Raw genomic sequence first — 27,189 nt, 5'->3', positions numbered from 1 at the left:
TGAGTCGATGTCTCGCTCACTCTTGGCATACAGCTTGATGTCATCCATGTAGAGGAGGTGACTGATGTTGGCCCCATTTTTGAGTCTGTATCCGTAGCCAGTCTTGTTGATGATTTGGCTGAGGGGGTTCAGGCCTATGCAGAACAGTAGCGGGGACAGAGCATCTCCTTGGTATATGCCACATTTGATGGACACTTGTGCAAGTGGTTTGCAGTTGGCTTCAAGGGTGGTTTTCCACAGCTTCATCGAGTTTGCAATGAAGGCTCTCAGAATCCTGTTGATGTTATACATCTCTAGGCATTCAATGATCCAAGTATGCGGCATTGAGTCATAGGCTTTCTTGTAATCGATCCAAGCCATGCACAGGTTGGTGTGTCGGGTTTTGCAGTCTCGGGCAACTGTGCGGTCTACGAGGAGTTGGTGTTTGGCTCCTCTGCTATTTACACCGATACCCTTCTGTGCCGTGCTCATGTGTTTATCCATGTGTTTGCTTATCTTGGCCGCTATGATGCCTGACATGAGCTTCCAGGTTGTGGAGAGGCAGGTTATTGGTTGGTAGTTGGGTGGGACTGGACCCTTTGATGGATCCTTCTGGATTAGGATTGTCCGCCCTTCAGTTAACCATTCAGGGTGAGTCCCACTTTGTAGCAGCTGGTTCATTTGGGCTGCCAGTCGCTCATGGAGAGCAGTGAGTTTCTTTAGCCAGTAGGCATGGATCATGTCAGGCCCTGGTGCTGTCCAGTTTTTCATACCTGAGACTCTTTCTTGGACATCTGTCACAGTGATGGTTACCGGGACTTGCTCAGGGAGGTTGCTGTGGTCCTCTCGTAGAGAGATCAGCCACTGTGCATTGCTGTTGTGGGACGCCTCCCTTTCCCATATGCCTTTCCAGTATTGTTCCGTCTCCAGCCTTGGTGGGTCTGCTCTGTTGTTATTACCCTGCCATTGAGAGTACACCTTAGCTGGTTGAGTGGAGAAGAGCTGGTTAATCCTTCTGGATTCATTCTCCCTTGTGTATCTCTTTAGGCGGCTGGCCAAAGCTTGGAGCCTCTGTTTGGCAGTCTCGAGTGCTTCAGGTATGGGCATCTGCCTGTACTTTCTGGGTACTGGTCTTTTCATTGTACCCTTGTGGAGCTCTGACAGTTGGCTCACTTCCTTCCTTGTTACCTTGATTTTAGCCTCTCATGGTTGCTCTTATAGCCAAGTATCTCAAGGATCACTGATGCTGAGTTGTAGATCAGTATTCGTAGCCAGTCATTGGTATGGTGTTGGTGAGAATGCTGCATTCACATTCTCACTGGGTGGGGACTTGTAGTTAAGTCCCCACAGTTCTGACATCCAGGTTCTCGTCAATCTCAAGTTGTGATAGCAGTTGCCGTTTGCGGATGTTGGAACACTGAGCTACTAGTTGTTTAGCGCTTAGTGTTGACTGGGGATGTCGAAGTAACCATTCCTTCCCCAGTCTTTGCATGTAACCTCTCTCACTAGGGTTACTTGAGTAGTAGCATTCCAACAGATCCACATTTTCATCTCTCGCCCATTTCCGTCTTGTTCCAGTAGCCCATTTGTCATCAAGGTGCTCTGGTTCCCCAACACCTGACGCAGACCTTGTTTGGCCGGGCGACGTCTGAGCCGGCATGTTACGCAACTTAGTATCTCTCATGGTATGAGGTAGGCAGTAGCTTGAAGGTCTTGCCTAAGGACCCAGACTGGATTCGAACCATATATATATATATATATATATATATTATATATATATATATATATATATATATATATTATATATATATATATGCGCCAAGTATCTCAAGTGTTGGTATATGCAACATTTGATGGACACTTGTCCATCAAATGTAGAGATAGAGATAGATATATATGTATATCTATATATAGATGAGTGTTTAGTAACACAAAGAAATCCCTCCAGCAATAAAACAGTCAAAGTTCATAAATACAGACATGAAAAAAACTTGTGATACGAGAAAAGTTTCATGATTTCTTTAGTGTTTATTTATTAAAACTTATACAGAGAAACGTAACTGGAGCTTCGCCATCATTTCAAAATGTTCATTGAGGAAGTTTTTGTTTTTAAAATAATCTGAACAACTTTATCAGCGTTTGATAAAAAAATACTGAGCATCAAAATGTCATGAAATGTAAAACATGAACAAATATTCACCCTGCAGCTCGGAAGGCAACAATAACTTAGCAAATCAAACGTCACAACAATCAGCAGGAGGATTTTCCAGTTTGGGTTAAACTGAGAACGGAAACTGACCGACTGCAACCCCACAGACCGACCGGCAACTTCTGGACGATCTGATCAGATCATCACCAACCGGCAACCGACACCAACTGGCAACCTACACCAACCGGCAACCGACACCAACCGGCAACCGACACCAACCGGCAACCGACACCAACCGGCAACCGACACCAACCGGCAACCGACACCATGTTATTTCTGACAGTCGCAGCTCGTAGTGCAAAGTTGATGCGTCAGATTTCCCATAAGGAGGTGAAAACTCTGCTGTGATAGAAAGTCAAAATGTACATTAGTGTTTTGCTATTTAATAACTTGATAAATTGTAAACCTTCATGTTTTAGACGTTGCTTTAACGGTCACATTCTTCTCTGAATGTTTCTAACAAACTGAGCTGAAAAACAACCATAACTGGTTTCCTTTGACTGAAGTTGCAGTTTTTCTGTCAGAAAATGTGGATTTCGCAGCAATGTGAGACCAACGAAGGCTGACTGTTGCTTTTCTTCGTACATCCAAGGCTGTCGTGGCAGAAAAAGTGGTGAACATGGACGAAGTGAGGCTGTTGAACGAACCTTCTTCTTCTCCTCGGTGTTTGTTGGTGACTCTAGATGAGCGTCCGGATCTCCGTTTTCCGTCTCTTCTGCTGCGATCACAAAGAAAAACAAAGATGGAGTCTGGGTTCTGCTCTGTGATTGGCTGCCAGCAGACCCAGACTGACGGAGCAGAGTAATCCTCCAGCTGCTCTTCCCGCATCACTTTCCATGGCAACAGGAGTACAAATACGAGTCTTTCTTCTGACCCAAGTCGACGCCGGTTTCCTCTGGAGCAGAAAAGAAGAAATTCATTTCCTGGGTTTTATAAATCATCTCTGATCACACTGAAAAAATAGTTTAGTTTCCTGTTCGAATGTCTTAATTTAGTTGTTGAAATAAAGCAGATTTTCATCAAGACAACAGAGTTCAAGTCAATAATTACTTAATTAATTTTAAAAATTGTCTAGGATTATTTCAGTTATGAAACGTTTTTTGAAGAAATGTGAATAAAAACTGTAATTTATGTGTTTTAACTGATATACACTATTAAAACCCTAAAGTTGCTTTTATAAAAATGTTTTTTTTGTCACAACTCTACACAAAGTGTTCAGAAACATCATAAATACATTTAACTTCAGAAGCCCAACATGCACAATTTGGAGGTGTGTGCGCATTCCACCAGTTTAGTCCCAGAGGGAAACGATGCGACTGAAATCACTTTAAGTTTATTTCTCAAGTCGACATTTAAAACTGTAGGATATAAAAGTGGAGCTGCTCCTGTGTAGTTATGATCCATTCTGGTAATAATCCATGTTCTGGTTTCAATCTGTCCACCAGCTGATTTATGAACCGGAGGAATCGCTGCAGACTGAAACTGAACCACACGGGTGAAAGTTTTAAAGTGCAACTGAACCGATTATGTTCCAAACTGGATGTGAAACGGATCAGCTGGTTTTCCTAAGGAAACTCACCAGGCAGGAGTTGGAAAGCTGAGCTGCTGAAATCCTCGGCAACTTTCTGGAACAATTCATCTGGAAAACAGATAAAAGTTCAAAGGTCAGATCAGAGCAGAAAAGCAGAAATTCTGTTACTCCTGAGTTTTGTTTGTTTTCCATGTCTGTCCTGTAGGGGGCACTGTAACGTCAGGAGCAAATGTTCTTGGGTTTGTACTCTTCTGCGCTGGTTCTGTCCGGGTCATGAACATGGCGGAACAAAGTTGAGCAAAGAATCAAGTTATTTTACTGACTATCGTTGGTAGCAGAGGACGGTTAGTAACTACAGCGTTCTGCCAACGTTTGAAGAAGGAAATCCTTCCGAAAGCCGGAAGAACAAAGTCAACATTTGGATGAGAGATACAGATTTGGAGAAGGAAAAGCAGCGCCTCCTGTCGGCCTGGATCGGTGGGAAAATGGCGGGACGCCATGAGAGCTCCGTTAAGTAAAGACACTGGATGACTAAACTTGATGACTTTCCTACAAGAGGAAAAGAATCATGAGGCTCGGATTTTGACTGAATCATAGGAGACGTTAACGTGTCAATGGTGGATATATTACTGATTTCAAGAGGCGTCATCCGGGGATGAAAAATCCAACATGGAGGAACTTGAGGAGTTTTGGCTCTTAAACTTTTGGACGCTGCGAGTTTGTATATAACTAACTAACTAACTAACAGACAGTTGGCTGTAACAGGATGTCAATGTGACATTTGCTTCGCTTTGAAGAGAATCTTTGGCGGCAGCTGAAGGCATCAACCAGCAGCAACGGAGGCAAAAGGCCAAGAACTGGCAGCAAGGTCCCAAAGGAAACCCGCAGTGGGTCGGTACCGGGCTCCAAATGCCCAGTGGGCCAAAGTACTTTTCACTGGGTTAAAAACTGACCGGACAAAGCTGACAGTATTAAAATGACTGATGATACAAAAGTCGTGGAAGAGTCCAATTTAACTCTGAACACCAAAGAATTGGAAAGGACAAAGGACCCCAACCCTTAACCCTGACCCTAACCCATGTGACACTGGAGACAAAGTCTTTACAAAGGAATGGAAAGGGCCAGGACTGCTCATTGGTCAAGATGGTGCAGTCGAGTTTGTTAGACAAGGAGGCTCTGGTGTCAGAATGAAGAGCCTCAGATTATCTGCAATGAGAACAATCAATGAGAACAAGGCGGACATCTCTGCAGAGAGCGTAGGATCAGACTCTAAATGCTGAAAATCATCCCGTCTGAGGCCAAGAGGCAGCACACTGGGAACATCATCATCAAGACAGGTCAGATTTTCACATTCAGAAATGCAGAGGGTGTCTCACAAAAAGCAGCCAAAGTGTTGGGGCATGCTGGCAAGGTAACTGGGAAACACAAGAACTGGTTTAATTAGAGCTGCTTCAGCCTGCTGAAGTGGCTGGCAACAGTGAATCAGTGGGAGGATCTTCACGTCCAGACAGACGTTCAGGTACGGATACGCACCAGGATCATCCAACATGTGGTTGGATGCAGCAACAACATGTTGCTGCATCCAACATGTCTGAGGAGATTGATAAAGTTGGAAACAGAAGCAAGTGTTTGAAGAAATTGAGGACAAATGTGCATCTCCACTCAGAAAGAGACTGGAAATGGAATAATCCCAAAAGGAAGACTTGCTGCACAAGGATTTCAGGAGCTCCAAGTTTCTGACCTACAGTTTCTGAGCCTCAGTCACTGAGACTCCTGCTGGCAGTTGTGTCAAAAACAATGGAAACTTCACTCAATGGACATTAACTCTGCCTTTGTACAAGGAATGCAATTGTCCAGAGACATTTTCATCAAACTTCCTCCAGCGGCCAACACCTCAGGTGAGCTTTGGACCCTGGGAAAACGTGTCTGATGCTTCACTGTGTTGGTATAACAGGCTGAAAAGCCTCATGGCTGAACAGGAGGCGTCACGTCTCAGGTTGACCCTGAAGTTTTCTATTGGTTGGATGAGGGAAAGTGCTGTACTTGATGTCAGGTTGATGATGTCATATGAGTGGATCACATATTTTCAGAGTCAGTCACCTGAGGTCAAAGTTTAATGTCGGTTGTGAAGCACACAATAGATTTTCTATATGGGTAGATTTCGTTACTGAAGGTTCGAATCCACCAAGAGTCAAACATCCAATTCAGCTCCTGCAGCCCAAACACCGAGCATCAGGAGCTTCACCGAAAACCAGACGCAGCGGCTCAGGTCAGAGACGCAGCTGATGCGTGCGGCAGGACAGCAGATGCTAGTAATTTAGCATTTGGTCTCAAACAGGCTACATTATTGAAGCGAACAGAGTTGTGTGTAAGAGCTCGAGGCTGAGTCGGTTGAATTGAATTTTCAACACAAAGAGAATGAAGAGAATTGTCAGAAGCTGGCAGCTGAAACACTCGCCATGTTTGAGGGGGTTGATGATGATGATGATGCCATTTTTATTTCCACACTCTTCTGAACACAATGCTGATTGTCCTGTGATCTGTGACTGATCATTTCTCTCTTGTTGATGCTCTTAGGTCAACTTAGGTTGTTGCAAAGAAAATCATTATAGAGCTGATTCAAACTTACAAAGTTCATCAAGTGTTGTGGTCTCAAACCAAAACCAAGTCAGACTGTTAATCATCGACGACCGCGCTGCTGCACGCTCTTTATGAAGGACTTTGAACTGTTCAGTCAATTGATGTTTCACATTCTGTCACGTTGAAATTGTTCTAACGAAAACCGTAACAGCTGTGTTTTGTCATGAGTCTCAAAATATTTCTCATTTTTCTTTTCAGCAAAGTGGGATGTTACTCCTGAGTTTTGCTTGTATTCCATGTCCTTCCTGTAGGGGGCACTGTTACGCCAGGAGCAAATGTTTTTGGCTTTGTACTCTTCTCCTGCTCTGGTTTTGTCCAAGTCATAAACATGACAGAACAACGTTGACCAACAATTGACTAACAATTCTGTCAAATCTGAGGAATTTACTATTTATTATTATTATGTTTTGGAAAATACAGATACAACCAACTAGGTTTTTCACCTTTTAAATGTCCATTTAAATGATTCTCTCAAAGACAGTTTTCAGCTTTTTTAAATAAAAAAGTCAAGAAACTCACAACCAGTTTTGGTCAAATCCACAAAGTCGTCATTAAAATCATATTCAGAGTAAATTTATTCTTCACTGACAGAAAAGTGAAACTTACCGACGTTTTTTCCTGTTTTACTGGAAGTTTCAAAATACTGAGCACCGACATCTGAGGACGAAACAAAACCTTCAGCAGATGTTCAACAAACATGAGAAACTGATGAATGGATGGATAATGGATGAATGATGGATGGATGAATGGATGGATGGATGGATGAATGATGGATGGATGAATGGAGGATGGATGGATGGATGGATGGATGGATGGATGATGGATGATGAATGGATGATGGATGGATGGATGAATGGAGGATGGATGGATGGATGGATGGATGGATGGATGGATGGATGGATGGATGGATGGATGGATGGATGGATGGATGGATGAATGGAGGATGGATGGATGGATGGATGGAGGATGGATGGAGGATGGATGGATGGATGGATGGATGGATGATGGATGGATGGATGAATGGAGGATGGATGGATGGATGGATGGAGGATGGATGGAGGATGGATGGATGGATGGATGGATGGATGATGGATGGATGGATGGATGGATGGATGGATGGATGGATGGATGATGGATGATGAATGGATGATGGATGGATGGATGATGAATGGATGGATGATGAATGGATGATGGATGAATGGATGATGAATGGATGATGGATGGATGGATGGATGATTGATGGATGATGGATGGATGACAGTGTGACAGGAAATACATTTTCTATGTTTTATATTTTCCCTCCTTGTTTTTCTTTCTCCAGACGTGGAAACGGCTCCACCAGATTCCCAGATTAGGGACGTTGGTCCCGGTTCGTCACCTTCTGCGAAGTCCTGCGCGTCGTGGAAGTCGATCTGCCGCAGAGCGCGCTCTCCTTCGATCAGGTCACTCTTTGTGCCGCACACGTAGATTTTACAGTGCTGCAAAACGTAAAGCAGTCTATAAATGTCAGATAAAACCAGGCAGGAAATAAATCGTCACACTGAATGTGACTCGCTTCCAGTAGCTAGTGAGGATCGGTTAACGGCCTAATCAAAACCTGTTCATCACTATTTTCACATAAAATAGTGATGAATCGGCCCCTGTCACTTTAAACCAAACAAAATGGAGTTCTGCTGCTGTTGCTAGGTGATGAAACGTTTTGGATGTTCTGAAACGGCTCATTTTCCAGACACCAAAAAACCTCTGGGTGGGTTTTAATGAGCTGAAGAAAAATATAATAATAACATTTACAAAAATATGAGAAATATAAATTTTTATACCCATAGGTTTAAGAGATAAACATTATGACAGTAAAATCTTTGTTAAATCTGCAGTTTATAAAAATATTTATTTAATTTTTATTCAAACAGTGTTTGTTATGAGAAATAATCTGAAACAACCAATGAGAGACAGGAGGCGGGTCGTAGTGTTGTCAATCATGCCTCGTGTGGCGCTGCTCTGCTGCAGCTAGCCTTTCCTAAGCGTTTCCTGAATGCTAGGCTAGTGTTTCTGTAATTAGTTTCTCCTCCATCAGCACATTTAGCAGCAGGTACATGAGTCTGACTGACAGTGCTAAGCTCCGCCTCCTGGCTCTGATTGGTTGTTTTGTGTTCATTTCTTCAGACAGCATGATATTCCTGATCTGCCTCATAAACATGGAGGTGGTTGAAATAAATATTTTAATAAAGCGTATGCAGCAGGAGGGAAACGCTCTCACCTCCTCACAGTTCTGCAGCTCCTTCACCCAGAACCGGGCTCTCTGGAAGCTGCTGCTGTCCGTCAGATCTGAGGCACAAACACAGAAACCTCAATATCCTGCAGGTTTCACTCAGTTCAAAGAGCAGAGCAACGCAAATGTAGTGGTCTGAGAAACAGTAAAAAGATAAATATATAAATAAAAACACCCCCCATTTTTGAATCAAATTGGTCTCGTCTCTTGTCTTCTTTTTTTCTTATGCATATAGAGGTGTTTGTTGTGTGCATGTGTCTTCTTGCCAGTAGGGGCGCTCTCGAGCCGTTGTGGGTCTAACAGGAAGTAGCATGTGCAGCTCAGAATAAACGAGCTCTTGCCAGAGTAACGTTGTTTCAACTCGCTTCCTCTGTGATCCTCAGATCTTGGTTGCACAGGATTCATCTGCCTGCACCACTTGGTAGAGAAATTGTGAGAGAAATTCTCAGAACAGAGACGCTTGCAATTCAGCTTTAAGATTTAAAAAAAAATTAAGAATTCCCCCCCAAGTATTAATTTCTCTAAAAGTAAAACAAGCAACGGCCAGCCTGGCAGGGGGCCTGGTAAAGCATGGCGGGCTGCCAGGCTTATATTACTCTGAGGGAAACCCTGCTATCATTTTAATGGAGTAAAACCGTAAAAAATAATTTCATCCTCTCTGTGGTTCATTTCTAATTAAAAAATAAAAAAACAATATAAAAAAAAAATCATCCATCTTTGAAAATAAAGAAATTTATCCAGCAGCTTTTAGTGGATTATCAGTGGATTATCAGTGGATTATCAGTGGATTATCAGTGGATTACCATAGCAGACCACGGCGGCCCGGGCTCCTCTGTAGTAGATCCGGCTCATGGCCTCGTAGCGCTCCGATCCGGCCGTGTCCTGTCAGGAACAACATGGGAAATTTAAAGAAACATTCCTCATTTTAAATCAACATCAATAAGATATTCCTGCAGACTATTTCTATCACTTTGAAGGACTTGTCATCATTCACCTTTGACCTTTATGACTCACCCAAATCCCCAAAGTGATGACTCTGTCTGCGACCTGGATGGGTTTGGCCACAAATGCAGCACCGATGGTCTGAGGGCGACACAAACGCAGCTTAACGTTCTGATCCGAATATTTCATCTGAAAAATTATCACAACTAAACATGACAGGAATCAGAAGTTTACATGCACCAAGTTCATTTCAGTGATTAATTAATCTATCGATTATTCTGACAGTCAATTACAAAACTGGAACAAGCTGGACATTTTTTTAACTCTTTTATAATATTAAAAATGCATAAAAATAAACTAATAATTCAATCCTTTTTAAAATTAGAAAATAAACCTTTTATTCTCTTAAAGTCGGAAACTTTTTACTTCTTTGATCATTCTCAAAGACCAGAAAAGATGCAGATCAACACAGAGTAGAGATTATCTGAGGGTTATTTCTTGGATTATCAGATTAATAATTCAACAGCAGAAGGTTTTAGTACAGAGTGTGAAGCAGGTGAAGCTAAATGAGAAGTTTAGCCTGGAACAGATTTTAACTCATATTCAAAATGTTTATATTTTTTGTACAGTTTTGGTTTCATTTCTGATCTGAATGTCTTTCTATTAATCTAGTTAATGATTCATAAATTAGTGGATTATTTAACCACCATTAATCAGATTAATGCTTTCAGTCCTAAAAGACACAAACCAACTGAAGGTAAATCAGAAAAAACTGTTTAGGTTAGAATCATTCAGATGAGACACCTGGAGAGTTTGTTGGCAAAAAGTGAAACCTGACCTTTATTTTATTAGTAAAAACAGGAGAGGCGGGACTTCCTGTTGTCTCGGATTCAGCGCCTTGAACAAGTTTTCCAACTACCGTACTTTCCGGACTATTAGCCGCACCTGAATATACGCCGCAGAAGCTAAATTGCATGATTTGTACATATACAAGCCGCACCGGACTATAAGCCGCAGGTTTTTTATGTTTATGTAATTACCATATGGTTCATGCACAGAGGGGATTGTTGGGAAAGAGGCAACTGTTTGGGGAAGCTCCTATTTATTATCATTTCAACACAAGTTGCATATTTGCATACGTTAACTGTTACAATTTAGTGCAATAGTAGCTCCTATTTATAAACATTTGAACAAACAAGTTGCATATTTGCATAACATTTTCAACCATTTAGTGCAATAGTAGCTACAGAAGGTACAGAACTTATAAAGCTACAACAACAAATAAAGTGCCTGTGACACTACAGTAAGTCTAAATTGCAGTAACACGGCTGCTTAAAATATACGGTTATCAGTCTACCAGAAAAGTTATTACCGTAACCCTCCTCTTCATCTTTGCTGAAGTAAACGGCTGTAACCAGAAAAGTCAAGTCACTAATCCTCATCTTCATCTTCTTCCTCCGTACTAAAACCACAAAAGTCCTCATCTTCAGTGTCGGAAACAAACAGGTTCAGGGCTTCGTCAGCCACTCTCCCCTCTCTTTCAATGTCGCTCTCAAAACCAACGAACTCCTCTTCGTCACTGTCGGAATCGAACAGCCTCTGAAAGGCCTCAGGTGTGGCGGCGTCCTCCTCTCAATCACGCAGCAGTCCAGCCTTTCTGAACTCGTTGGTGATTGTGGATTTTTTTTACACTCCTCCACGCCATCAGGATCCACTCGCAAACTTGTGCAACGGTAGCTTTTCTCATGCGACCCGTTTTGGTGAACGATTTATTTATTTTTCCTGCTGGCGTCTCCAACGTCTCACCATTGACTCGTTGATTCCAAAGTTACATGCAGCGGTTCTATTTCCTTCGTTTACTGCCAAATTGACTGCCTTTAACTTAAAAGCTGCATCATATGCATTTCTACGTTTGTTTTCCATAATGAGGGTGTCTCACAAACTGTCTTGCGCTTGCAATGTCCGTCTTTCTCTCGCTGTCGTTCTGTCTCGTACCACTTGCAGTAGAAGTCTGCTTCCGGAGGACCTCCGCGTTCCCATGCGCGCAGCTACTTGTGTGTTGAAGCAAATGTGACGTCAACATGGTGGATGGATTTAGGTATCCCCCTAGTGGCCGTTAGCTGTAAAAATCCATAGATAAGCCGCACTGTTATATAAGCCGCAGGGTCGAAAAAATGGGAAAAAGTCGCGGCTTATAGTCCGAAAATTACGGTAGTTGAGCATGTTCAAAGTTTGTCACATCACAAACTTCAGGGTATTTTCTATAATTTGGTGGTTATCAAACTATTTGGCCGACAAAAATGTCAGTTTTATTGATTTATTTTTTATCTGACCTTCATCTCCAAAAAAGCTTCCAGTCTGGTCAGTCAAACTGGTCCCTGTTGGAACCAGCAGTCTGAAGTTTCCGCTGCCACCCAGAAGAGATTAAATTAAAATGTGAAACGTTTGGTGCAACACAAAGCCTCCATCCAGGTTTCTGTTTCTAAATGAATTTCATTTATTATAAAAATGGACCAAAATCATCCGCAGGCTTCACTGACATGAACATTTGTTTCCTTTGAACAAACCTTAATAAAATAAAGCAAAATTGAGCCACATCATGTTCCTCTTGTTGAAAAGATTCAGAAACCAATTTAGACAAAGACGATCAACCTGAAAAATGGAAACTATGAAATATGGCTTTTCTTTTATGTCTGGCAAACCTGCAAAAGCCTTTTGGTTTGATTAGTTTCTCAATTCATTAAAATATTGAGATGCGTTTATTGTTTATTTAGCAAGAAAAAGTAAATTGATAAAACTGTTTTTGCAAATATAACTAAAGAAAACTAAACTAAGAAAAATAGTAAATATTTACACTTAGAATTTTTGACGGCCAAATAGTTTGAAAACCAGCAAATTATAGAAAATACCCTGAAGTTTGTGATGTGACAAACTAGAAACATGTTCAACTGGTCGGGAAACTTTTCCAAGGCGCTGAATGCGGGAAAAGAGGAAGTCCTTCCTCTACTGATACAATCAAAGAGTAAAAACAGATCATAATAATATTCTTGTCACTATTATAAAAGCAAAGCAAGTGAAAACTATGAAATATAAAATTTTGAAAGAATTTTGCTGAGTGACAATAAAAATTAAGAATAATTGACTGCAGCTGAAATCACATTTTAGACCAGCTAGTGTCAGAGAAGCTTTCCCCACTTATTCATGCTGAGGTTTTTCAGTTTCATTTCCACAGAACAAACTGCACCAACAGTCAAACGCTCTCTGTCCTAAATCTTCCCCAAAGGTCAAACATGAACAACGAGCCCCGAGTTGAGTTCACAATCACTTCTCTGACGGTGAAACGCGCCGTGACCCGACAGCTCTGACTTTCCTCTGAGGCCGTAGAGCAGCTGGACTCACGTTCTGGTACGGCCCCACCAGGAAGCGGTGGTGGACATATCGCTCCACCAGGCTCGTCTTCCCCACGCTCTCCTTTCCCAGCATCACCACCTTGGCGTCCACACGCATGGCGCTCATGGCGGCGGGGCGATCAGTCAGGGAGTCACCGAGCGGCTGAGGAAGCTGCATGAACAACACAAAACAAATACAGTTTATATCAGGAATAAAGTCAGAAAGGATGAGAAAGTATAAAAGAAATAAATGAGATGTAAATACTAACATGTTTACCATGTTTATCTACATATCCTGGTACCTTGCTGCCATGATTTTCCATGACGATTATAAAGCCTGATCAAAATATCACAGGGACAGAATTAAACTTTTCTTTAAAGAAGATCCATAAAAATTACAAAACAGCTTAAGGTTAATCAACCAAACTTAATTTAACAAAATCTCAGATGAAAAGTCAAACCAAATTTTAAAAACTATTTATATCAGGTACCTTCACTATTTATAGAAGATGATTAAAGGCAATGTAAAAAATTGACTTTTTCAAAAGTCACATTTATGAGATCAAAGTCATAAATTTAGTTTTTGTGAAAAAGCAGTCAGACTATATCAGTGACGTGCAGTCAGCGTCTCATCATGGAAAAATTAAATTATTTTATATTATATTATAGTTTATACTATAAGTACCTATTTTTTATTTAGCTTAACTAATTCTGATTATTTTTTCTTTAAAAAATTTTTTTAAAAATCACTGCATTTTCACATTGTCCCATTCAAATACTGAAAGTGCAGCAGGTGAGGCAGCAGGAAGCCGAGCCTCACTTGGATTGATCAACGTCTCACTACCTGCACTGGCTGCCAGTCTATAGCAGCAGCTCCTCCTGTCTGAACGGCGCCAATAAAATGATTCAAAAACATTTCATGTATGAACTGATTTTACATCATTTAGCTCATGTATATAAAGTACAGTGTTTCTTGCCTCCAACTGTGTGTGCAACGTGTTTCGTGCTGAGCAGCAATAAGAAACCAGAGAACTGGAGGTGAGGCAGGCAGTTCTCTAGCCTCATGGCAGGGGGCGCTCATGATCCCAGACACTGACACTCCACACTGCAGAGGAAGAGACAGCAACAGTGAGCTAGCCATGGAGCTAGCTATGGAGCTTGAATTATAGCTAGCCATGGAGCTTGAATTATAGCTAGCCATGGAGCTTGAATTATAGCTAGCCATGGAACTAGCCAAGCAGCTAGCAATGAAACTAGCCATGGGGCTTCCCTTGGAGCTAGCCATGGAAATAGTCTTGGAGCTAGAAGTGGAATTAGCCATGGAATTAGCCCTGGAGCTAGCCATGGAGCTTGAATTGTAGCTAGCCATGGAGCTAGCCATAGAGTTTGAATTATAGCTAGCCATAGGGCTTGAATTATAGCTAGCCATGGAATTAGCCATGGAGCTTGAAGTGGAGCTAGCCATGGAGGTTGCCTTGAAGCTACCTCGTACCACATCAATCACTTATTAATTATCACAAAATAGCCATTAAGCCTAAAAACAAGCTAGTGCAACAGACTGAATGTTCTGCTCTTAGTATGGAAAATATTTCAGCGTTTTTTTGTTGTCAGTTGCTATGGCATCTAGGAAGCTGCGCTGATAGAGACAGAGAATGAAATGGTTTCGTCTTGGACTTTAAGGATTTCTCTTTTCTGTGGAGCATAATATTAATAATATCTACATGTCCAAGTTTGACTGAGTTAACGGAGTTATTGTTCGGCGGCGGCGCGGCTATGGATGGCATGTAGAATAATTGTCTTTTTGCCCTCCAGCGTTGTCCGCGTGCACAAAATTTCCTTATATAAACAATCACCTGCAGGGGTTCTATATTTGCAAATCTGATTAAGTATATTTATAATTCTGATTACGTCAGAGCCTCCCTAGCCATGAACCTCACCCACGTCACTGGACTATGTATATTTATAAGCAATACAACTTGACGTGTTTTTATTGAGCCTATAAACCTACAATATTTCCTACTGAAGAAAGTTGGAGCCACTAAAAAATGCATTTAACTTTCACAAAAAGTCAAAAACCTCAATTTAACGAAAAACAGAAAAATTCTGAGAAAAGTCTGCTCCCCCAGAGTAAAAGCGAAACTTTCGTCCTGCCTGCGGATAAAAGCTGCTGCGCTTTAGGAAACGTAAACATGACACAGCAGCAGAACGCTAACATAGCCAGGCTAGCAAAGCAAACTGAACCCCGTTACAAACTCACATGGTTGCTAGTGTCACTCCGCCAATCTCTCTAAACTTCCGATCACGTCCCACTTCCACCAGGGAGCCAAACCTCTTCTCACACCCGCCTACCAGGCCCGTTTCGCGGCTGACACGCTGCCCAGCAGCTGGCTCGTCATCCCGCAGCAGGCTGGATGGCGGCAGAGGCAACGTTAGCTCCGCTCGTTGCGCAGCGGCTGAAATCACAATCCGGTCGCCAGAAAGCGGGCGATACAGAAACGATTGGAGGCGGTTCAGTGGGTCGAGCGGATTCTGGTTCAGAGGTCGAGATGTTTCTGCCTGGGCTGCAGACAGAGCTCCCGCTGAGCTTTGTTTGGTTGGTCGGAACTAATGAGCGAGCGCTGCAGAAACCGGAAGTGGTCGAGTTCTTCGAGACATTCTCCGGATGTTTTTCCTCCGAATCATTAAAATAAAAGTGTTACTGTTTATTTAAACGTTTTTTTTTTATATATAGAATCTAACTGATGTAAAATACTGTTGCTACATTCTCGTGTACAGTAGGTGGCGGTATGCACCTTAAAGTTGCTTGCGATCCGCTATAATAGAAAAGAAGAAGAAACTTTTTTGTTTGTTTTGATTTTTTGTAGAATTAATTATAATTAATTTATAAGGAGTAAGCCTAGCAAACAGTACAGTCAGTAATGTAAAGAGTAATAATAATTTCCCACTTTTTTTCTACCACAAAAACAATTGTAAAAAAGCGTGGAAATACTTGTAAAAGTAAAGCATGCTGTTCTGGAAAGCGCTAATCCTTATCAAAAATGGAAAGTGACGTAAATCCAGGGATTTATTAATAATACATTCATTTCTCCCTGAAGTTTGATCTAGTAATGACATCACCCCCAAGTTCTGCTAGTCACCTCATGACCTGTGTAGTTGGAGCAGAGGTATTAGTGAACAAAGCATTGAAGGCCTGGTGTTTGAATAAATGCAGAGCAGAACTCTGTTTTGACCTAAAGAAAATATAATATAATAGGGTGCCATCAGAATATCTGCGGCACTTTAGGGGTGCATTAAGGATTGCAGTGTGTGATGGTGGGCCAGAACATGCAAGAACTGACAGTGAGCCAAGCATGGGTCCTAGACAGGGGCCTTCAGAATTTTTAATGTGTTCATGAACACATTCATGTGTTTTTAATTAACACATTAATGTGCACCACCTTCATCAAAATAATTTAACACAGTAGAATGTTTCAGCCTAAGTCACTTTTGTTTTATCAGTAAATTAAATCAAAACTATCTATTGTATTTAATCACTGTTTCTTTGTTTGAAACTTCCTTGATTTGAAATATTTAACAAAAAAGCAAAAACAGAAGAAATCTGTAAGAGCCAAATTCTTTGTCAAGTATTGTGAAAAAGTTTTTCACTTGTGAGGAGAAGAATGAGAAAGAAAAAAGTACCAAAGGTTGTATGTTTGTGGAAGGAATGGAAACAATAAAACTACCAGAAGAAGAGGGCTTGAAGGGTGATTACTTTAAATACTTGTGGTAAACTTTCCCAAGCAAAGATCAGCACACAACAACAACAATAATAATACACATTAGAGAACCAATATCATACCTATCTCTAGAATATAATGTTTTGTAAATAAAAATATTACCTAAGCTAAATATACTTTAATTATAATAAAAAGCTAATTATATCATTGTAACTGTCTAATTATTTAGAATAGAATAGAATAGAATAGAATAGAATAGAATAGAATAGAATAGAATAGAATAGAATAGACTTTATTGATTCCCAAGAGGAAATTGCTTATTTGTTGGAAGCTACTCCATCTTAGGTAATAAATACAAAGTTTATAAACTATATATACCTAAATGTGATAAGTTAAAAATGACTAGACATAAACAAATAAATAACAAGAAACCACATGCAATATATTAATCAAAAACAAACCTATAAATGTGCGCAATTTGTTTAAATTGTTGACTTTAATAAGGGTTGTATTCTAAGGCCAGTTTAATGTGTTTCAGCTACAGGTTGCTAGGTAGTGTTTCTACATTTGATCAGAAAATAATGTTCATTTTGTTTAATGATCTCCATGATATCAACATATAAAACAATGAAATATATTATGTTCTACATAAAATTATTGACACAAATTAGCTAAACATAAATGAGACATTTTTATTATTATCCAACTCCTTCCCTCCATCCCCCCATTTTTTAAAAAGTTAACTTGCCACTTACAACATGGCGGACACACTGACGTATCTTTAGTCTGTTGAGCGCACTGTCCAATGGCTAACGCCCGTTTTGCCACACTTCCCATGTTATTGGACAACATCGCGAACAGGTGATGCTAATACTGAACGGTAATTGGTCCATTCCTCAGCAACTCTTGTGCACTGAGACGCGCTCACCGAGAGGCTGGAGAAGGACGCCAACATGGCTGAAGCAGAGGGGAGCGAAGTTACTTCAGGAGGAATTTTCCAAGAAATCTTCACCTCCCCGTTGAACCTCACCCTGCTCAGCCTCTGCTTGTTCTTGTTATACAAAATTTTCCGCGGCGACCGGCCGCCGGATCTGGGCGAGGTGGAGAAGCCTCTGCCTAAAATGAAAAAGAAGGATTTCACTCTGGCAGAGTTGAAGCCTTACGACGGAGTGCAGGATCGCGGATTCTGATGGCCGTTAACGGGAAAGTATTCGACGTGACCAGAGGAAAGAAGTTCTACGGACCAGGTAAATGTTCCCAAACGCTCCGGTTTCCACCCGCCTGAGCCGGCCGTTTGTCGTGTCCAAGGTTTGAACAGCTGCTTCGGTTCACCAGCAGGTTTGGGTTTAGTTTTCTGCGGAATGTGGCGTCACACCCTTTCAGTGTTTGAGCTCAGGCGGAGAGGCTGGGGCAGCCTTCACATCAGAGATCGTCTATGAACCAGTTGACTCCTTCTCCACAAAAATATGTGCTATTAAAGAGACATATAATTAGTGTTATTGCAATCAAATGATTAAAGCTCATTTACACAATTTTTTTTGTTAATGTTTTAACTTATATTTATTTAATGTATTTTATTTAATGTTTTTATAAAATGAGTGGTTGAATTGAGTAAAACTTTGAATTTATTGTTTTGAGGTTTTTCTAAACAGAAATCACGTTGTTTAATGTGTGTGTGTAAGAAAAAACACACACTAGTGGAAGCAGTCACTTATTGAGTCCAATATCCTATCAACTTAATGTCATACCTGATCATATCAGGTGCAGCAGAACGGGATAGTTTTAGTTTTCTGTTATTACCATAATCCATAGCATCTGGATTATTTTGAACATTATTGTAGGTTAAAATTCCAACACTACATCCCTCATTTGTTGCTCTTCAAAATCTCGTGTGCCTTTTATCACTGAATAACTAATCTGAATGTCAGATTCACTTCATGAAGTCATTTTTTCCAGGTGTCACAGGAGCGTTTTCACTCAGTTGTACCTGTTGGGTTTTTTCTTATCTCACTCTGTAACCTCTGCTGTGTGTGACCTGTGACCGACTGGATAACCGGCAGCCATCATCCAAAGTCTGGACTTTAAATCCCAGCAGGAGATCATGGTTTTACTCATTTTAATGGAGTTTTTTTACATTTTTTTTCTCTGAGGAGTTTTTGCGGTGCCAGTGGCTCGGCGCAGAGAGGAGAGAGGGCGAGGAGAGGAGAGGAGAGGGGAGAAGACATGCGGCAAAGGTCGCCGGGAAAAGTCAAACCCGCGACGTCCGCCTTGAGGACTGAGGCCTCCAAACGTGGGGCGTGCTGACCCCTGCACCACCGCAGCACGCCCCGCTTTGAGTGTTTTTAGCGTTTTTGCAAAAAGTCATTTTTCACAGCAGCATCTGCAGCCCTGAATGTGTTTAAGAGTCAAAGAGCCGCTGTTAAAACTCAACACGTCAATAGAAATGAAGTTTATTAACTTTCAAGTTAATAAACTTTCAATATTCAAGTTGCAGTTGAATATTTTATTATTATGCTTCAGATTATCTGTTGCATACAGTGAGGATCTGATAGTATGCTTTCACTGCATTATTGAAATATTTTAAAACAGAATGAATATAGCATATTTTTATTAATGCAGAAAAGTAACTCAAATTAAAATATTATAAAATTGGTTATGTGTTAATATTAAAATTAAAGTTTTTGACCAGGAATCATTTCTGCTGCTAGCACTAGGCTAGCAGGTTAGCTTTGGTTGTATTTACCCAGAATGCCCTGCGCTGCAGTCCAGTTCCTGCTTTTGGAGCGGTCTTTGGTCCGCTTGGCATTCACATTCAAACTGAACCAGACCGAGGTTTGGAGGACCAGAGGTCAGAGGTTAATTAGAGTTCACACCTCACCAACCGGACTTTGACTAGGCAGACGGAGCGCAGTCGGGTGAAGTCTGATCAGGTCTGAATGATAAAATCCTTTTATTGATTTAGAATAACTGACTCTTCATCTGGAAGTTTCCCTTTGCTTTAAATGCTTGTGTTCTTATTTCTAGCTCCCCCTGCTGGACAGAAACATTTCGTGTTATGATCAGCATGCAGACATTTCATAAATATTCACAATTTAAATAAATAATTTCATTTATCAAAATCAAACTAAACACCAAGCCTGTAATAATCACACATTATTCTGGATGATTAATTTCGCCAGATGTTTTTATAATTAACAGTAATATTGTTGTTTTGAGATCATTTTCCAGTAATATTATGGTAATAACGGCATAATGACAAAGCAAAAACAGACTCTCTCAGATCAGCACACTTTAATTTCTAATTCACGTTCATCTCTGCAACTCGAATACATTTTAAATATCTCAAATAGATAAAACAGAAACAACAAATAAACCGAATTAGAAAAAATGTCCCAAAAAAACACCAAACTGAAAACTTTATCATCCAGTTTTTGGTGGGAAGAGAAACAGTTATTGATATCACTGTCATTTCTGATGTGGTGAGTTGATTTATGGATGGTTGTGTCTGCAGACGGGCCGTACGGCGTGTTCGCCGGCAGAGACGCCTCCAGAGGCCTGGCCACCTTCTGCCTGGACAGAGACGCCCTGAAGCTGGAGTACGACGACCTGTCGGACCTGAACGCCATGCAGCAGGAGAGCCTGGCCGAGTGGGAGACGCAGTTCACCCGTCAGTTTCATCTTTCTACTCATCCATTTCCTGTTTCTGATCATCTTGGAAAAACACCTTTAAAATATTAGAAGGCAAACATTCTGATTAGTTCTGAGGTTTTAGAGATCAGAGCTTTCGGGTTCACCTGATCCAGATGTTCTGCTCACATTAGCAATTAGTGAGTCCAATGCTCTCAAATCAAAGACCTTATTGATCTGCTCAGGGCGTTTTCATAAAATCAAAATGTGTTTCAATCTTTAAGCTTCAGACTGAACCTTTTTAGTTGTTGCGAACTCCATAAAGAGAATCTGCTGATTGATCCAACCTGGGACTGAAGATAATTATTGTTTTTGTTATTGATTAATCAGATCAAATAAATGGGCATTTCTGTATTTAGCTGCTTAAATCTTTTTCAGACATATATTTACGTATTTACTCTTACTCCGTTTTAGGCAATAAAATGTTTGTTTTCTTTAAGAGAGGAATCAAGTTGCTTATTTGCATCTTTTAATGTTTGAATATATTAAAAAGCTAAAGGAAAAGTTAGCCAATTTTTATCATGTTAATCGAGATCACTGGAATAATCTGTGAGTCAGCTGCAGATTATTTCAGTTTCACCTGGAAAAACCTTTAAATCCTGAAACCTGATGGGTTCTGTTGCAGTGAAATACGATTACATCGGGAAACTGCTGAAACCAGGAGAGGAACCGAGCGAATACACGGACGAAGAGGAGGGAAAGGACAAGAAGAGCGACTAGAGGACGAAGAGGAGGCTGGCCTTACATTGGCAACGGCTTCGCTCTGAGCTTCAGGACTTTTTTCAGGACATTTCCATTTCCTTCGCTGATCTGCGTTTCTCTCCGTTTGCTCGGGCCGTTAACAGTGAAGCGTCGTGTTTCTGCTCGGATCGTCTCGTTGTGATCAGTTTCATCTGAACTCAAACTCGGCTGAATTGGTGAAAATGTGTCTTGTGCTTGGACTCTTTTTGATGAAAAGCTTTTAAAGACGATACATTTGCATAATTATTGCATCTTTAATGTTCAGGAAGCCGCAGATGGACGGAGTTACAAACAACTGATCTGGATTGTTTTGTACATAATCGATAATTGAGTCCTAATCTGAATGGAAACGGTTATCTCAGATTTCTGCTGTTTTCTCTGCTTTTACATTGGGAAACATTTTGAACTTTTTGCTTCTTTTTTATGTTTAAGATGAATTATAATCATTTCAAGACTTTTAATGACACTATGCCGTGAAACTACTGTTGCAATAAACTGCTTCTTTTATTTGATTATTTTAGCACTAAATTAGGATCTGACCTTTAGATTTATTCTGGTTACTAAAATGATCTTCTGATGTTTTTAAGCTCAAACTCATTTAAGATTTTCTTTTTGGTTTGCTCTTGTTTTATGCATTTAATTTGCTATAAAATGAAGGAATATTTTCCTGTATGTATGCATTGGGTCACAGATATAATATCTGAATCATATTTTGATTTAATAAAGAAAAGTTTAAAATGACCAGCTGGGTGACTTTTGTTTCACTTTCTTTAAAGTTAAACATTTACAAATTAAATTGTTTATTTTGTTGAGCAGATATTAAAAACACCACCGATCACCCTGAAACCTGGATGTAGAGATGACCTCTGACCCTTCAGAGCCACATAAAGACAGTCACAAAGTCAGCCTTCTATCACCTGAAAAACATCTATAGGACTGATGCAGTGACGTGCAGTCACAGGAGACAGAATATATCCATCCATCGTCTACCGCTTATCCGGGTAGACGATGGATGGAACTGAGGCCCAGACTTCCGTCTCCCCAGCCACTTCTTCCAGCTCCTCTGGGGAATCCCGAGGCGTTCCCAGGCCAGCCGGGACACATACTCCCTCCAGCGTGTCCTGGATCTTCCTCTCCTCCCGGTGGGACGTGACCGAAACACCTCACCAGCCTCAGCTGGCTCGTCTCAATGTGGAGGAGCAGCGGCTCTACTCTGAGTCTCACCCTGTCTCTAAGGGAGAACCCAGTCACCTCACAACCAGGACCAAAATCACACTGCTCTTCCAGAATCCGAGGTTCGACTATCCGACGGACCCTCCTCTCCAGGACCCCTGAATAGCCTTGCTAAGGAGGCTTAAGAGTGTGATCCCTATATAATTGGAGCACACCCTCCAACCCCCTTTTTAAACGGGTAACACCCACACCAGTCTGCCAGTTCAGGGGAACTGCCCCGATGTCCAATGCGATATTGCAGAGTCACGTCAACCAACACAACCCTACAACATCCAGAGCCTTAAGGAACTCCAGGAGCTTTTTAACCACCTTGGTGACCTCATCCCCAAAAGATTGGGGAGCCCAACCCAGAGTCCCCAGGCTCACCTTCCTCAATGGAAGACATGTCGATGGGATTGAGGAGGTCTTCGAAGTATTCTGCCCACTGGCCCACAACGTCCCGAGTCGAGGTCAGCAGCACACCATCCCCACTATAAACAGTGTTTGTGCTATAAACACTGCTTCCCCCTCCTGAGACGCCGGATGGTGGACCAGAACCGCCTCAAAGCCATGTGGAAGTGCACATATGGACATCCTTATACCTGAACATGGTTTTCGTTATGGACAATCCGTGACGAGCACAGAAGTCCAACAACAGAACACCACTCGATCGGGGGAGTTCCTCTCAACCATGCCCCTCCAGGTCTCACTGTCATTGCCCACGTGAGCGTTGAAGTCCCCCAGCAGAACAAGGGAGTCTCCAGGAGGGGAACTCTCCAGTACCCCCTCTAAGGACTCCAAAAAGGGTGGGTAGGCTGAACTGTTGTTCGGGCCGTAAGCACAAACGACAGTCACAGCCTGTCCCACCACCCGAAGGTGGAAGGAGGCTACCCTCTCGTTCACCGGGGTAAACCCCAATGTACAGATGCCAAGATGGGGAGCAACAAGTATGCCCACCCCTGCCTGACGCCTCTCACCGTGGACAACTCCAGAATGGAAGTACATCCAGCCTCTCTCAAGGAGGCTGGTTCCAGAACTAGAGCCATGCGTCGAGGTGAGACTGACTATTTCTGGCCGGAACCTCTCAGCCTCACACACCAGCTCCGGCTCCTTCCCCACAAGAGGGGTGACATTCCACGTCCCAAGAATCGGACCCCCTCCCTCGGCCATCACCCATTACACACTGCACCCTACCCCTTTGGGCCCTCTCATAGGTGGTGGGCTCATTGGAGGGGGGGACCCATGTTTCCTCTTCGGGCTGGGCCCGGCTGGGCTCCATGGGTAAAAGCCTGGCCACCAGGCGCTCGCCAACGTGTCCCACCTCCAGGCCTGGCTCCAGGGTGGGGCCCCGGTGACCCGCGTCCGGGCGAGGGAACATGAAATCCAATCTTCTTTTTCATCATCAGCGTTTTTGGTGGTGATGAAAGACCCTGATGATGAAACTTTGTCTGGTGAAGTAATATATATATAATATATTCAAGAAGGTGAAGGATTGTGCGTTACAGTAGTAGCATATCTTCACAACCCGCTAGTAGTTTAAATATTCTCATCTCCGGGGCAATTTAAGGTCGAAGCAAAAACTATTCCTGGTGTATTATAGAAAAAAAGGTACGTGTCAGAATTATAGAAAAAAAGGTACGTGTCAGAATTATAGAAAAAAGGTACGTGTCAGAAGTGGGATTCGAACCCACGCCTCCATTCGGAGACCAGAAGTCCCGTTCACACGGAAGGTTTGATCCTTGAGTCTGGCGCCTTAGACCACTCGGCCATCCTGACACAGTCGTATTGTGGAAATTTCACTATATATTTAATCCATCCCACAGATCGAAGCGCTATAGTTTTACCTGTAGATGATTATTCCATCATGATGCGTTTGTGGAAAATGACGTACACGTGTTTCAGTTAAGTGTAGAGGGTATAATACTTTTAACGGTTAGTTTTTCTCTACGCATGCGTATTGGAAATTTCCCAGTCATGCGGCATTAAAGTAACCAGGTCGAACGGAAATATTTTGAAGAACAGAAAAAAAGTTTTTGTACGTGAAGTTTAATTGTGATTGTTTTATTCATTTTTGGCTCATTGACTTGCTACAGGGATGGTATTTAACATATACTTATTTAAGTTGCAGACTGTACAGTTTTAGAACTCCTTCATGTGTTATAACTACGGTACGTGAACGCCTCAGCTTCCGATATAGCTGCCTCTGTCGGCCATATTGGACCTTTTCAAGGGTATCTGAAGACGCTCAGCCAGACGACATGTACCGGTTTGCAAAGACTGTAGCTAACCTCGGAGGTAAGGAGGCTGCTTTCCTTTGTAATTTATATCCTATTTGATGTTATTAGACCAAAGATAGGTCCGTTATCAATCAAGAGGAGGCAGTAATAAGGTTTTTGGTCGTTTGATCGTCCCCTTACATGCCTGCCCTTAGCTAGCCACTGTTAGCATAGAATCCTGATGCATTCACACATTATGTGTTTTTATGTGTTTTACTCCATAAAATTCAAACACACAACTTACATTGGTGAACATAGCACGGTGTGCTAAGTTTTTTCCAGCTCGGTGAAATTAAGATCACAGTTAATTTGAAAGTGTTTGTCATAAAACACAAACACTGTTGATCCTGCGAAGTCAAATCAGGACAGAAAACCTCACTGATTTTCCTTCAACTCGTTACAATCTACTGTAAAATAAACAGTTGATTTCAGAAGTGGGTCTGTAGTTTCTTACAGGACTGGACTTCAACTTTTACAAATTAAAAATTGTTTCCAAGAAATATAAATGTTATCATTTTCAAGAAAAACTTTCAATGACAGTCTTTCACACCAAAACAGCCAGTTATACAAACTTATTTTAAATCCGTGGTTTATTCTTGTTTTATTTGCAGAGTTCAGGTTATCTTCATGTCTCATTTGTACTGAATGTGTTTTTTTAATTCAGATGTATATAATGTCCTGCATTGCTCATTTAAATCTCTAGAAAAGGTTATTATGCTCATTCCAACACTAAAAATCTTGTACATTTATAATGTTCTTTATCAGATGGGTTAAATCTATTAAACTTTTTAAAGTTAAGTGAGTTATTATTTTAGTTTTATTGTTGAAATAGCTAGATTGACTTTCTTGTCCACAAAAAACGTTGATGTTGAGATTTTGATTGGATTTGGGTGAACAGTCCTCAAACTGTCTGCTTGTGCTTTCAGGAAATGGTTTCTCCATCAGTTTTTCATTTTGCAAAGCTTCATTCTGATTCAGACTTCTATTTCTGCTTTCACACATGTTTATAATTAATGGTAATTTTTTTCTCCATGAGACCCACCTGACCTCTTTATTTCTTTAGTTGATGATGCGTTGATCATGCGTAGCCTCCAGGATTAAACCGAGGCGGCGTCTCTGTCTCCGTCTCTGTCTCTGCAGGCCGGGCTGGGCGGCAGCTGAGGCACGGGTCCACTGCGCCTCAGGACTTCCACTCCAAGTACGGCATGGGAGTTCTGGTCGGTGGCTCCGTCTTCTGCACCGCCGTCTGGGCATATGTAAGTCACAACAGAAGCTTTTATTAAAATATGCAAATGAGACAGATTCTGATTGATAATCTAATGAATAAACTAATGTTGAATATCAATTTAAGGGAATAAAGACAGTAAGAAAGCAAAAGCTTCAGTTTGGAAAAAATGCGATTAGTTTTAATCTCCATTTTACCCAAACGTTTTGTGGAATTGTCTTTGTGTAATATTTGGTGACAATGATTTTACTCTCAGTGTTCATCTATGGACCTCAACTCTTCCCTCAAACAGAGGAAATATTTATTGAGTTCATAAATCTGCAGATACTGAAAAATGTGGCTTTATTATTAAAAATTTAGATTCCTTTTTTAGAAGAAACTTATGGAAACTGTTCTCACTGCATACATTTTCTCCTTATAAAATAATACAAACTGTCAGTCATGGATTATTTCAAAGTGAAAGTTTTAGGATTTCATTTTTGGTCTGATATAATCAAGTATTCAAGGACCAACGTTCCCTGCTCAACACACCTTCCATTGTTAATTTTGACAGTTAGGGGGCAGCAAAAGCTTGTTTTCTATCACACATTACATGAAATTATGCCAAAACACTTGTCATAGTCAGAATTAAAAAAAAGAAAAACTGGATATTTTGCATTGAATGTTAATCAAAGATCCGCATGGTGCCACGTTGAGCTTAACTCTTTGATTGTATTGCTTTTCGTGTCATGTCTGTTATTTCTTTTATTACTTGAAAGCATACAAATGAAAACAAAACATTATTTATCCTGGACATCAACACAGGGCCTGAAAATTACAAAATGATCCCAGTCATGATGAAATCTGAAATGTAAAGTGTGTTTAAATCTTTGGTCTGAAGACATAAAACATTCTAAAACCTGAAGCCTGAGTTGATGTCAGACTTCATCCCTTCTGGTGTTGTTTAGTGACCTTTTGTTACTGGTGGCTATGCAGGTTCTGACCCAGACGGGAATCGTGTGGAACTTGTCTCCAGTCAAGAGAACAATGCCCAAACCGTGGAGAGACGCAGAGTGAAGAGCAGCAAGAGTCTGGATGGACAAACATGATCTGTGTTGACGTGGAAATTTCTCTTTATTCCAACAAACTTTGTTCAAAAAAATTGATTCCACTTCTCTGCTTTTTGAAGGTTGTTTCCAGGAAAGAACAGAAATCTTCCTGCTTATATCAATGACTTACAGAATATTTTCAACGTTCAGGAATAAAAATCTGTTAAAGAATATAACCCTGTTTTTATTTGTATTATTTTCCATTAATTCTTTGAATACAATGTCCTGCTGGAAACTATTGAGATATTTCTTATTAAACACATTTAATTCAACTGACTGCTTAAT

General features: G+C 41.1%; 3 protein-coding genes and 1 non-coding gene across 9 annotated transcripts; 2 read left to right on the top strand and 2 right to left on the bottom strand.

The window, feature by feature from the left end:
- Positions 1-1,983: 1,983 nt before the first annotated feature.
- rab24 (RAB24, member RAS oncogene family) lies at positions 1,984-17,686 on the bottom strand. Of its 6 annotated transcripts, none has more exons than XM_055025903.1 (10): positions 17,604-17,686; positions 12,970-13,131; positions 9,643-9,711; positions 9,432-9,510; positions 8,617-8,684; positions 7,738-7,837; positions 6,966-7,016; positions 3,768-3,827; positions 2,982-3,083; positions 1,984-2,906 (listed from the first exon to the last, which is right to left on the bottom strand). In XM_055025903.1, the coding sequence occupies exons 1-9, from the start codon at positions 17,628-17,630 to the stop codon at positions 3,016-3,018; spliced, it is 684 nt and encodes a 227-aa protein (XP_054881878.1). In that variant the 5' UTR covers positions 17,631-17,686; the 3' UTR covers positions 1,984-2,906; positions 2,982-3,015. The 6 variants fall into 6 exon arrangements, with proteins under 6 accessions (XP_054881878.1, XP_054881881.1, XP_054881877.1 ...); XM_055025906.1 differs by lacking the exon at positions 17,604-17,686 and adding exons at positions 13,937-14,064; positions 15,217-15,624 and having other exon boundaries at positions 1,984-3,083; XM_055025902.1 differs by having other exon boundaries at positions 1,984-3,083.
- LOC129356316 (membrane-associated progesterone receptor component 1-like) lies at positions 17,629-21,844 on the top strand. The gene is given in 4 exon segments (XM_055025908.1): positions 17,629-17,851; positions 17,854-17,922; positions 20,187-20,342; positions 20,988-21,844. Coding segments are annotated over 4 exon segments (543 nt in total). The 3' UTR covers positions 21,083-21,844.
- Positions 21,845-23,981: 2,137 nt separating this feature from the next.
- On the bottom strand, positions 23,982-24,091 carry trnal-caa (transfer RNA leucine (anticodon CAA)). The gene is made up of 2 exons: positions 24,054-24,091; positions 23,982-24,027 (listed from the first exon to the last, which is right to left on the bottom strand). It is a non-coding gene; the product is annotated as a tRNA-Leu (tRNA).
- Positions 24,092-24,475: 384 nt separating this feature from the next.
- LOC129356317 (cytochrome c oxidase subunit 7B, mitochondrial-like) lies at positions 24,476-27,080 on the top strand. Its single transcript, XM_055025910.1, has 3 exons — positions 24,476-24,610; positions 25,732-25,847; positions 26,792-27,080. Exons 1-3 carry the CDS (start codon positions 24,574-24,576, stop codon positions 26,870-26,872), a joined length of 234 nt encoding a protein of 77 aa, XP_054881885.1. The 5' UTR covers positions 24,476-24,573; the 3' UTR covers positions 26,873-27,080.
- The last annotated feature ends 109 nt before the right edge of the window (positions 27,081-27,189 follow it).

The sequence above is a fragment of the Poeciliopsis prolifica genome, unplaced genomic scaffold (assembly GCF_027474105.1).
Source record: "Poeciliopsis prolifica strain line A6 unplaced genomic scaffold, Auburn_PproV2 SCAFFOLD165, whole genome shotgun sequence".
Lineage (NCBI taxonomy): Eukaryota > Metazoa > Chordata > Actinopteri > Cyprinodontiformes > Poeciliidae > Poeciliopsis > Poeciliopsis prolifica.
The sequence above is the reverse complement of the archived record's forward strand: the minus strand, read 5'-3'. Positions and strand labels throughout refer to the sequence as shown.

Coding starts and splice junctions, on each gene's coding strand:
- LOC129356317 (XM_055025910.1), top strand. CDS start 24,574: ATGTACCGGTTTGCAAAGACTGTAGCTAACCTCGGAG. Junction 24,611..25,731: donor GACTGTAGCTAACCTCGGAG/GTAAGGAGGCTG, acceptor CTGTCTCTGCAG/GCCGGGCTGGGCGGCAGCTG. Junction 25,848..26,791: donor GCACCGCCGTCTGGGCATAT/GTAAGTCACAAC, acceptor GTGGCTATGCAG/GTTCTGACCCAGACGGGAAT.
- rab24 (XM_055025902.1), bottom strand. CDS start 17,630: ATGTTGGCGTCCTTCTCCAGCCTCTCG. Junction 8,685..9,431: donor GGCCGCCGTGGTCTGCTATG/GTAATCCACTGA, acceptor TTTGTGCCTCAG/ATCTGACGGACAGCAGCAGC. Junction 7,838..8,616: donor AGCTGCAGAACTGTGAGGAG/GTGAGAGCGTTT, acceptor TACGTTTTGCAG/CACTGTAAAATCTACGTGTG.